This window comes from Triticum urartu, chromosome 7 (assembly GCF_003073215.2).
Source record: "Triticum urartu cultivar G1812 chromosome 7, Tu2.1, whole genome shotgun sequence".
In the NCBI taxonomy this organism is placed as follows: Eukaryota; Viridiplantae; Streptophyta; class Magnoliopsida; order Poales; family Poaceae; genus Triticum; species Triticum urartu.
The window spans coordinates 655,400,973-655,412,573 of record NC_053028.1 but is presented as its reverse complement, the minus strand read 5'-3'; the positions used below and the strand labels follow the sequence as shown (position 1 = coordinate 655,412,573).

Here is an 11,601-nt window from a genome sequence, read left to right as displayed (position 1 = left end):
CGGTCCGGTCGACTACATCTGATTTTTTTTCAGATAGAGAATGATGGTAGTAACTAGTAGGAATTAAGAACAAACCTACTATATACAATAAAGAAATTACGGCATAGTAACTAAGAATAAACCTACACTATACAATAAAGGATTTAAGGTATATTACATCCACTCGGCATCGAAGTTCACCACCAGTGATCATAAAGCGCAACGAAGAAGCAGATTACAAAAACTGGGCACCATTGCAGCGTAACAAAATAATACTGAACCGAGACCACTTCCAAAATAGTTCAAGAAAGGTTAGCCTTGCGGGGGAACTGCTGCGCAAGCTACTGAGCAAGGCTGTGAGACCGGCCTAGCATGTCGGTCATAGCTTCCAGGTGTAGCTGTTTAGCGATGAGGTTCTCATTGGTGTTCTCCGCAATCTTTCTTAGAGATAGGACTTCAAGTCGAAGTTGAGTTGCAGAATGCCTTTCTGCTAGAACTTGGGAATGAAGAAGTCGAACTGATTCAGACAACGAATTCTGTGAGCTTGTCTGACTGTTAGTCTCAAGTAACTTGAATGCTGCATCAAGACAAGACTTTGGGGTTGTCTCGCTATCTTCAAGATGTTTTGCCTTCTTTGCTGCAATATATGTTGGGTTTGTCTCACAGCCTTCAGCAGACTTGTGCATGTCATCAGGCATATCACCCTGAAACAAAGCAAAGAGATGATAACTGTTCTGTCAATTCTATCCAATTTCAACTTAGAAAATAAAGAGTAAGTTCAAAATATCAATAGCATAATTTGGCATTGTTCATAATGCGGGGAGCTTCACCACACTACTGGATTACCATGTCAACATAACAAGCATAGATGAAGGGCAAAGAAAATCATTGTATCTATTTTGGATAATGTGCATGACATGTTGTTCATATCATCAGCCACATCAGTAAGATAAAACAGGAGATGACAAGGTGCAAATGTGGGTTGCTTCACCACACACTGGATTATAGATCTACAAAAACAAGCATACATATAGGGAAGTATTAAGTAATGTGCATGGTATGAATAAGGAATTTGGTTTTACAAGTAAAACTTAGAACTTACGGTTCTTACAAACATGCATTTTGGTAGAAACAGCAAACTAAACAACAGTAAACGATAGGGAGTATGAGCAAATTAAATAGCAGTTGAGGATAAAGGCTTTAGAAGGACTGACTTACATTAACAGTTAACATCGGCTTTATAATGCCCTTCTCCATGTCAAGGGAAGGATAACTCAAGAATTTCAGCACAGAATCTTCTTCATAAGCATTGCTTGTACTCTACATTTTGTAGAGAGTAATTATAGATATGATAATACTGGAAGGGATAGAGGATAATGAAGATAAGATGCAGATTGATGCTACATTCGCCTCTCATTTTCCTCTCTCCCACTTCTAAAACGATTTTCGAAAAGATTCGCCTTTACTCCACCCCTCTTTCGTTCGTCTTCTTCGCTTTCTTTTTGTGTGCTCGTGTGTTGGATTGCTTGCTTTGTCATGATGGCTCAAGATAATACCAAATTGTATGACTTTTCCAATACCAACAACAATGATTTTATTAGTACTCCCATTGCTCCCGCTACTAATGCGGAATCTTGTGAGATTAATATGACTTTGCTGAATCTTGTTATGAAAGATCAATTTTCCGGCCTTCCCAATGAAGTGTCAAATCCCATCTTAATAATTTCGTTGATTTGTGTGGTATGCAAAAGAAAAAAGGTGCGGGTAATGATTTTGTTAAATTGAAGCTATTTCCGTTCTCACTTCGAGATCGTGCTAAAACTTGGTTTTCATCTTTGCCTAAAACTAGTATTGATTCATGAAATAAGTGCAAAGATGCTTTTATTTTCAAGTACTTTCCTCCCACTAAGATCATCTCCCCTAGGAACGATATTATGAATTTTAAGCAACTTGATCATGAACATGTTGCACAATCTTGGGAGAGGATATATTAATCATTAGAAATTGCCCTACTCATGGTTTGAATTTGTGGATGATTATACAAAACTCCGGATTGAATTTTGCTTCTAGAAATCTTTTAGATCCGGCCACGGGAGGTACTTTTATGGAAATTACTTTAGGAGAAGCTACTAAACTCCTAGATAATATTATGGTTAATTATTCTCAATGGCACACCGAAAGATCTTCCACTAGTAAAAAGTGCATGCAATTGAAGAGATTAATGTTTTGAGTGAAAAGATGGATGAGCTTATGAAATTATTTGTTAGTAAGAGTGCTCCTACTGATCCTAATGATATGCCTTTGTCTACTTTGATTGAAAATAATAATGAATCTATGGATGTGAATTTTGTTAGTAGGAACAATTTTGATAATAACGCGTATAGAGGTAATTTTAATGCTAGGCCGTTTCCTAGTAATTCCTCTAATAATTATGGTAATTCTTACAACAATCCTTATAGAAATTATAATAAGATGCCCTCTGATTTTAAGAATAATGTTAAAGAATTTATAAGTTAACAAAAGAATTTCAATGCTTTGATTGAAGAAAAATTGCTTAAGATTGATGATTTGGCTAGGAACGTCGATAGAATTTCTCTTGATGTTGTTGCTTTGAAACTTAGATCTATTCCACCTAAGCATGATATCAATGAGTCTCTCAAATCCATGACAATTTCCATTGATAAGTGCAAGGAAAGAACTGCTAAGATGCGTGCTAAAACGGATTGGTTTATAAAAGCGTGTTCTTCTAGTTTTCATGAAAATAATGATGAAGATCTTAAAGTGATTGATGTGACTCCTACTGAATCTTTGTTTTCCAATGTAAATCTTTATAAAGATGGGGCTGGAGATGAGTCAACTTTATTTAAAAGGTGTCCCAATGATTCAAAGTTTTTAGATCTTAATGCAAAAATTGACAAAAATGGGATTGGAGAGGTCAAAACATTAGGTAGCAATGAACCCACTCTTTTGGATTTCAAAGACTTTAATTATGATAATTGCTCTTTAATAGATTGTATTTCCTTATTGCAATCCATGTTGAATTCTCCTCATGCTTATAATCAAAACAAAGCTTTTACTAAACATATTGTTGATGCTATGATGCAATCTTTTGAAGAAAAGCTTGAATTGGAAGTTTCTATCCCTAGAAAACTTTATGATGAGTGAGAACCTACTATTAAGATTAAGATTAGAGATTATGAATTCTATGCTTTGTGTGATTTGGGTGCTAGTGTTTTCGCGATTCCAAAAACTTTATGTGATGTGTTAGGTTTCCGTAAATTTGATGATTGTTCCTTAAATTTGCATCTTGCGAATTCCACTATTAAGAAACCTATGGGAAGGATTAATGATGTTCTTATTGTTGCAAATAGGAATTATGTGCCAGTAGATTTCATTGTTCTTGATATAGATTACAATCCTACATGTCCTATTATTCTTGGTAGACCTTTCCTTAAAACAATTGGTGCAATTATTAATATAAAAAAAGGAAACATAAGATTTCAATTTCCGTTAAGGAAAGGCATGGAGCACTTCCCTAGAAAGAAAATTAAATTGACTTATGAATCTATTATGAGAGCCACTTATTGCTTGCATACCAAAGATGATAATACTTAGATCTATTCGTGTTTTATGCCTAGCTAAGGGCGTTAAACAATAGCGCTTGTTGGGAGGCAACCCAATTTTATTTTTGTTCTTGCTTTTTAGGTCCTTTTTTGCAAAAAATAATTCATATAGCCTCTGGTTAGATATGGTTTTATGTTTTAATTAGTGTTTGTGCCAAGTAAGACCTTTGGGATAGCTTACGATGATAGTTGATTTGATCCTGCTGAAAAACAGAAACTTTTGTGCCCAGGGGATTAGTTTTCATTTTTAACAGAAGCACGATAAAATACTGATTCTTTTTGCAGATGATTAATAGACAAGTTTCCTAGGACTTGCCGATTCCTCAGGATTTTTGGAGTTACAGAAGTATTCGTAATCTCCAGATTGGTACAGACTGTTCTGTTTTTCGCGTGTTGTTTGCTTATTTTGATGAATCTATGGCTAGTATCGGGGGTTATGAACCATGAAAAAGTTGGAATACAGTAGATATTACACCAATATAAATAAAGAATAAGTTCACAATAGTACCAAAAATGGTGATTTATTTTCTTATACTAACGGAACTTACGAGATTTTCTGTTGAAGTTTTGTGTTGTGAAGTTTTCAAGTTTTGGGTAAGGATTTGATGAACTATGGAATAAGAAGTGGCAGGATCCTAAGCTTGGGGATGCCCAAGGCACCCCAAGGTACTATTCAAGAATGCCAAAGAGCCTAAGCTTGGGGATGCCCCAGGAAGACATCCCCTCTTTCATCTTCGTATATCGGTAACTTTACTTGAGGCTATATTTTTATTCACCACATGATATTTGTTTTGCTTGGAGCGTCTTGTATGATTTGAGTCTTTGTTTTTTATTTTGCCACAATCATCCTTGTTGTACACACCTTTTGAGAGAGACATGCATGTGTAACGACCCGGATTTGGTAGAATCCAAGTCTCTGTGTTTACTGTGCTATCCCTGGATCATAGCTAGCACACACAGTAACAAAAATGAATATCAGTAAGACATACATCATTCTACTACAACGGTAGATCCAGATATATATCATACCTTAGGCACAGCTCAAGTTGGCACATAATACAACGGAATTATACGTAGTCACTAAGTTAGAGCTCCATCAACGCCACTGGGCTCGTTGAGTGTAGACCATAACCCTATCATATCTTAATATGTCTAGATCTGCACATGACAGGTGTAGGTGAGTACGTGAAATGTATTCGCAAGTTGTAACGGAAGGTATAACAGATTATACATGAGTATTGGTGGAGGTTTGATTTGCATAAAGCCAATTTTCTCCTATACTAAATTTTGTAAACTTCTTTTGAAATAGAAATTGTTTTTTTAGTATAAAAGATAGGAGTGAGACACTTGGATATACGCACCGGTGCTCATTCTCAAAAATAGTTTAAAACATACATAAGGTTGAAGTGAAACACATTCACTGTGCTCATTCCCTAATCGATTAGGTTTAATCTACATCGATTAGGTTTAACCCTCTACAGAGGTCGTACACGTTCCCCACATGACACAATCAAGCCTTTGTGCCGTGACACAACTTTGGGTGTGCGACCGAGAGGAGATTGTGACGAAGCCTTTCCAAACGGCCCCCTTTACTTAGTTCTAGCACGGCCCGCTCCCTTGGCTACTAAGACCTCTCTTCAATGACCGTACCTGAATAAAGGGTTTCCCGATATGGAAAAGCTAAGCCAGAGCCATAATATCATGTGGCTGTACCGAAAGCTACATCAAACTGTACTTGGAAGATCTCGGTCCACTGGACGGTGGTCCCCACCAAAAACCTGTGTGCAAGACCCCAGTCGGGCGCATTCACTGCAAGACCCTGATGGGCGCAAAACGTTGCCCCAAAAGAGGGCAAGTTTAATCGTTTAAAACTTGTTTGGTTCCCAACCCTTTTGTTTGTAAGCATGGCTAAGCATAGCTGCAAGTTCCTAAGACTTTAGCTAGCAATAGTTGTTTGCAATTTTATTTGGTAAAAAATGCATAGTAATAAAAGAGTTCATGCATATTGCAAAAACATAGGACAAGGAATGATCAAGTTGCAACTTGCCCGAGTCTCTTGAAGATGAAATATTCTACTCTTAGTCGTCTCTCCTTCACCTTATGATATATCTAACGATACAAGAGAATAATTCAACACACAACAAAATCCAAATGAAGATCCAAATAAAATATACAAATTCTCAATACAAATTATTTAGTTTCTACTATTACTAAGCTAGTTACTATGGCGTGGTAGGGTTGAGATGGATCAAATTGGCTTGATTGAAAATATGACATAGATCATATTCTGGGTTGGATCAAATTGATACAAGTTAGGATCATGGTTGAAGGGTTGTGAGGCAAGGTTCTATGACAAAGTCTATAATGTGTTTGATTGGAATATTGACTTTGGGTCCAATGAAAATGGAAGATGGAGTTGGTGGCATAAGGTTTATGTTACAAAATTTATGTAACATTTAAGTCCAAACTGGTATAATGATGGCATATGACCAGAGAGGTTCCCTAGGGATCAATCTAAGAGTTTTATCCTAGGATTAAATTTTAGTTCAATGAAGTTATTAAATGATGATCAAAGAAGGTCAAATTAAGGTGTTGATCATAAAACAGCATCTAAAATATGTTGGAAAATTAATCCATCAGTTCCAACAGAAAGGTCCTAAGGTCCAACTTTCATATATAAAACAATTTTATATGATTTACAGAATAATAGATATTGCAAAAATACTTAATTTATCATTTAAATCAGGACTAAATTTTAACTTCCCAAAAACTGAGATCTCAAATTTTTATAATAAACTAGATGTTCCAAGGAATCCAGGGATATAAAATTTGTCGAATTTGGACATACGGATTAGGAGATATGATTTTCCGAAGTTTAAATATTTTTCTGAAAAAGCAATACGGGAATTATAGGGAATGCAACGTGTCTTGTTCCTATTGGCTGGAACAGCTTTATCTGAGAACATGCTTGAGACGGGAGGGCTGGGTGCTCACCGTGAGGAAATTTGGCGGCGTTCCGGCGACCAGCGGGTAGAGGACGGGGTGGAGGGCGTCGCGGAGAGCAGTAGGGGTACGCCAGCGTCGTCGATGTCGTCCTCTGCAGGTGATGGGAAGTCGCCGGAGTGGTCAGAGCACTGATGCAGTCCGGTGAACGTTAAACTCGTGCTCCGGCTAAGGATTCAAACAAGGCCGAACGTCAAGGGATGCGAACTGAAGTTATAGAGAGAAGAAATGAATAAGAGGGTCCGAATCACCGTAGTAATTGACGGACAGCGGCGATAGGGTAGAACTCCGGCGAGCAATTTGGAAAGATGGAGAGGGAGATAGCTCCTGCACGGAGGGGGCTTTGGACGAGGGGATCTTGGGCGACATCTAGGGCTTTTATAGAGGGCCAGGGGAGGTCGGAGGCGAGCAGGGCGTCGCTGGTTTTAAGGGCATCAATGGCAGCCGTTTCTCGTGTTGTAACTGCCATTAGGGCGTATTAGGGCGTACATTATGGGAGAGGGAGAGGGATCCGTTCTGGAGGTTTTGGGGTGAGGAAGAGGGGGGAGGAGTGGGGCGCTGGGTGGAGATGTGCTGCGTGCGTGCATCCTGCCTGTGCCATGAACGCTCGAAGAAGACGACCGGGTCGTGGGAAGTCTGGGCTTTCTCTGCCCTGCTCGTTTGTTTTTTTGACGATGGGTTCAGCCAAATAGGAATAGGTTTAGTGTTTTTTTTAAGAAAACTTATTTTATGCAGAAAAGCCTATCGAAGAATGCCTGAATAGAGGGGAAAGCCTAGCATATCGAAGACTAACATCTTCAAGCAATTCCAAGCATCTTGCAGCATTCAGAAGAGTATAAAATAACAGTTTATATTTGACAAACATGTTGTAATATTGACGCCCAGAGATTCTCCCTCGACTCCCTGCAAGAAAGCAATCCCGAAGCCAACATATCCATCTCATGTCTCAAGTAACCAGTTCTAGTTGTAATAGATCAGGATACAAGTCTGAACGTCTATTACCGTGGACACAATATTTGAATAGATAACTTCCCTGCAGGGGTGCACCACGTTACCCAACACGCTCGATCACTCTGGCCGAACACACTTTCTTGAGTCATGTACAGCCTCGAAAGATCAACATGTCGCAACTCTACCTAGTCTTAGCAGAGAGGTCCCCGCCGGTCTACATCCTAAGCACTCCGAGGTCTTGGGCACATCGCCCGTTGCACTCCAGGTTGTTGCGAGCAGGGCGGATCAGGCTCCAGCACTACAGGATGGTGTCAGCCCAGCCGTGCCGCAATGCTGAACAGGACGTCTGACAAAACTTCGGCTGATACTACGACGTCGAGGCCCATAACTATTCTCACGTGGTGGTTAGTGCGTAAAGGCCAAAGGACAACTCAGAACAAATACCCAAACCTGTTAGTGCATTGGGGGCTCGCGGAGACAAGCAAAGACTCACGATAATATGACCCCGTCGCCCCGTCTCGTAGACTTATGGCAAGCGCCCAGAATGCCCGGCTGTGCCTCATAGAAAAATCACGGGTGCTCTACGGCCCACCCGACTTTCACATCAACTCGCGGGTACCCCTCAAGGCCAACCCGACTTCAACAATGGTCTCAGGTAAAGTCCAGGTAACCGTGTGTCGAAAACATCAAGGAAGAAAACCTGATGAATCACCCTCGGTGGATTCCACTCGATGTAATCATCAAAGTGAACGTAAGAGGAACCACCCTCGAGGTTCACTTTTCTTCTTCAATGTCAGCCTATTCATAACCATATGGACTATATGTGTTGATACCAGAAAGAACTTGTATTGCAAGTAACATTTCACCATTAGTTCTCTAACCGTACCAATTGCTTTACCTGGGCTAGCTGACAACTAAAAAGTGCGAAACACATATCATTAGCGCAGCAACCTGATACAATCCTATTACAGCAGTAGCTTTGATTTGCTCTAACTTTCAACAAAACAATGTCTGAAATTAGCTTTTGATCCCGTGCAATCTTATTTCCTCATTTTCTAGAACCAAGTTAATGTCGATAAGTGGGCAAGGTTACAATCTTGCTGAATACAGGGTCCAAGGAAGACCAGGACCTGGGAGATCAGGACACACAAAGGACCAGTATGAAAAGATTATTTAGCGGTTTGGTGGGCTGCCACATTGGCTTTTTGTTTTACATGAACTAAATCAAAAAAAGAAAAGACCCTACTAAGCTCCTGAATGTGCATAAGAACAAGATTGCAGCTCTGCTCGAAAAACTAGCCGTATATAGGTTGACCGGCTAAAGAAATTAGTTTCGATAATGACCTTCTCAGCATCAATCACCAGAAAGAGTTGAACATCGTCCCGCTAGGCAAACCTTTCAGTGGTAAGTCAAATTACCTCTTATTAACACAGCAACATTGTGTTGGACTGGAGTGTATGTGCACCATTATAGGCAAGACTAACATGGGAAGTGCCCGGTGTCGCTTATTTTAAACTCTCTAAACCTACCTATGTGAACAAAACCCATAAATAAAGAGGATGTCTTTCTAGTCTTCTGAAGGAATTTTGTGTCAAAAGTTATCTAACAGCAGAATGAACATTATGACATTTCCTATCAACAGCATCATTGTGGCTGTGATGTTCTGCTAATAAAATAACCTATTTAAAAGACAGAAAAAACATAGCAGCAAAAGAAGTGATAATGTAATCATCCAAAGTGTATCACAATCTCCCGTTGGCCAGAACCATTGGTATACCAAGACAAAACAAGTACACACAACAGAAGGTGCACTGAAACTTTGAATCACTAGTCCGAGATAGAAATCAGCTGCAGTGCCCCCAGAACAAACCAGCATTGCTCCAAACTTAAACACATCAGAGAAAGGAGGACCAAATTCAAGCAGACATACCATGCCCACTGCTCCATAGCACGAATAAGACGTCACTTGTGCAACGATTGTAACTCTTCATATAGTGGCACATACGGAAAATATGCCTGGTTGCTATCTTCAAGATTGCACATCACTTTAACTTGTCCACTATCCATATCATAGCACATGAATGTGATATCCTCCTGGGCCACAGCGAAGAAGATCAAGTCACATTCTGGATGAATTGCAATCCAATCAAAGTCCTCATCAAGGTATTCTATGTGTCGCCCTCCAAGCAAATGCGAAGTTTCGACGCTATGCTTCAGTATCCATTCTTTGCGGTCATAGTCTTTAAGAACATAAACTAGCAGTCGAACAACATTATCATCATCTGTGTCAAAACCAGCATAATGCAGGCAGCCCTGTGACAGCTGAATAAAACCAACATCCAGACCATCAGGAACACGGAAGTTAGTCCTTGCTCCCCCCTCCTTGTCCACTGCAGCTAGACGACCGTCAGAACCATCAACAATGGCGCAGAAATGCAGATAACCATTAAGATAAACAGTTGACCGATCATTAGCGACATCAATAGTGCCGCTCCATCTCTTCTCCTTATGAACCCAACTCCCGGTTTCAGATGAATAGACATGCACTCCGGTAATGCAGATATCCGCCACCGGCAACAAAAACACATGGAAATGAGGGGACACGGCTGGATCAAAACACAAGCGTGCATTAGCCACCAGGCCGGAATAGCCGCAGTACGGGAACTCAGCCCATTCCTCTGTGGCGGGATTGCACACAATGTACCGGAACACGTCGCCATGGTCGCCGGCAACGTATGAGGAGCAGAGAAGGAGGCCGTTACAGCAGTCCATGATCTTGACCTGCCGGCGGTTGGGCAGGAAGGCGGGATGTGTGAGATGGCGGCTCCCCGAGACATTGGTGAAAGGAACACCTGAATCCACCAATTGATTCCCCTGGTAGAAGCCGGTGAGGGTCTGGGGGAGCTTCCGGCGGTAGTTGCGGTCGTTGGTGAGGCCGAGCCAGTGCTTGGAGACGCACTTGAAGCGGCAGAGCGACTTGGCGGGCACGCGCGAGAGGATCTCGACGAGGAGGTCGTCGGTGAGTCTCTCGGCCGCCGTCTCGCTGCCGCTGGGAGGCGAAGAGGAGGACCTGCACACACAACGATGGGGAATAAGGTTAGGGGATCGGGTGAAGAAGGGAGAGGAAGGTCGCGATGATTCATGGCGATGCATACTCTACGTACCTGATGAGTCCGTCCTCCGATGGGCGAGATCGAGCAGCTGGGGTGGACATGGCGCGGCGGCAGGAGAAAGCTCCGGCGGCGCCGTCCAGCACGGGGGAGGGGGACGGGGTGAGTGATGGCGAATGGGCCGGGGAGGGGATTGAAACCCACTTCTTTTTTGGCGAATGGGCCGTCAATACGTTTGTAGTGCACTGGGCTAAGAGCATCATATCCCGGTCAAACCTAATTCTCAAAAAAAACAAATATTCCGGTCAAACCTTTAAATTTGCAGAAAACGCGCCGAATAGATCCTCTAAACGGCAGATCCTTTGTTTTTACAGGTTTCGTATATTAGAGCAACCATGCCTCATATTTGGAGTTTTCGAGTCGTTCTCGAGGGAATCTGTAGAGCGGTCAACGTTAGAGCAGGGAGCCTGGCGACACCGCGCGCGAGAAGCTAGCAGGCGGAGGAGCTCGGTAGCGGCCGGCCGGAGCATCCCCGAAGCACGTGGCGGGCCGGAGCGCCAGCGACGGACCGAACCAGGCAACAGGCCGGAGCGGCACCCTTCTGGCCAGCTAGAGTTTGAGTCTGACCATGCGTGCGTCCCAAGGAAGAAGAAGTGTGAGGAGAAAAAGGAGGAATTTTTTACAGTACCGGTTCACGGGATCTACTCTGCTTAGTGCCTCGCAATAGCTGTATAATGCTTTCAGATGACATGTTTTTACAAGATCTGTTAGAGTTGCTCTAAATTGAAAGTGTCACAATTCCACAAATGTATCATCCTTTTTTTAAAACATATGGACTTTATTCAACCGAAATAATAGATACATAGTTTGTGAGGAAAGGTACAATCTCAATCATAGGCTCCTCAAACCAATCAACATTAGAAGAAAATCTAGC

The 11,601-nt window shown here is 41.5% G+C and overlaps 1 protein-coding gene across 1 annotated transcript; it reads right to left on the bottom strand.

The window, feature by feature from the left end:
* Positions 1 to 9,312: 9,312 nt before the first annotated feature.
* On the bottom strand, positions 9,313 to 10,855 carry LOC125521592 (F-box protein At5g07610-like). Its single transcript, XM_048686649.1, has 2 exons — positions 10,722 to 10,855; positions 9,313 to 10,627 (listed from the first exon to the last, which is right to left on the bottom strand). Exons 1-2 carry the CDS (start codon positions 10,769 to 10,771, stop codon positions 9,520 to 9,522), a joined length of 1,158 nt encoding a protein of 385 aa, XP_048542606.1. The 5' UTR covers positions 10,772 to 10,855; the 3' UTR covers positions 9,313 to 9,519.
* Between the last annotated feature and the right edge of the window lie 746 nt (positions 10,856 to 11,601).

Excerpts from the sequence above, each read along its gene's own strand:
- LOC125521592 (XM_048686649.1), bottom strand. The coding sequence starts at position 10,771 with ATGTCCACCCCAGCTGCTCGATCTCGCCCATCGGAGGACGGACTCATC. Across the intron at positions 10,628-10,721 it reads TCGGAGGACGGACTCATCAG|GTCCTCCTCTTCGCCTCCCA; the intron begins GTACGTAGAGTA and ends TTGTGTGTGCAG.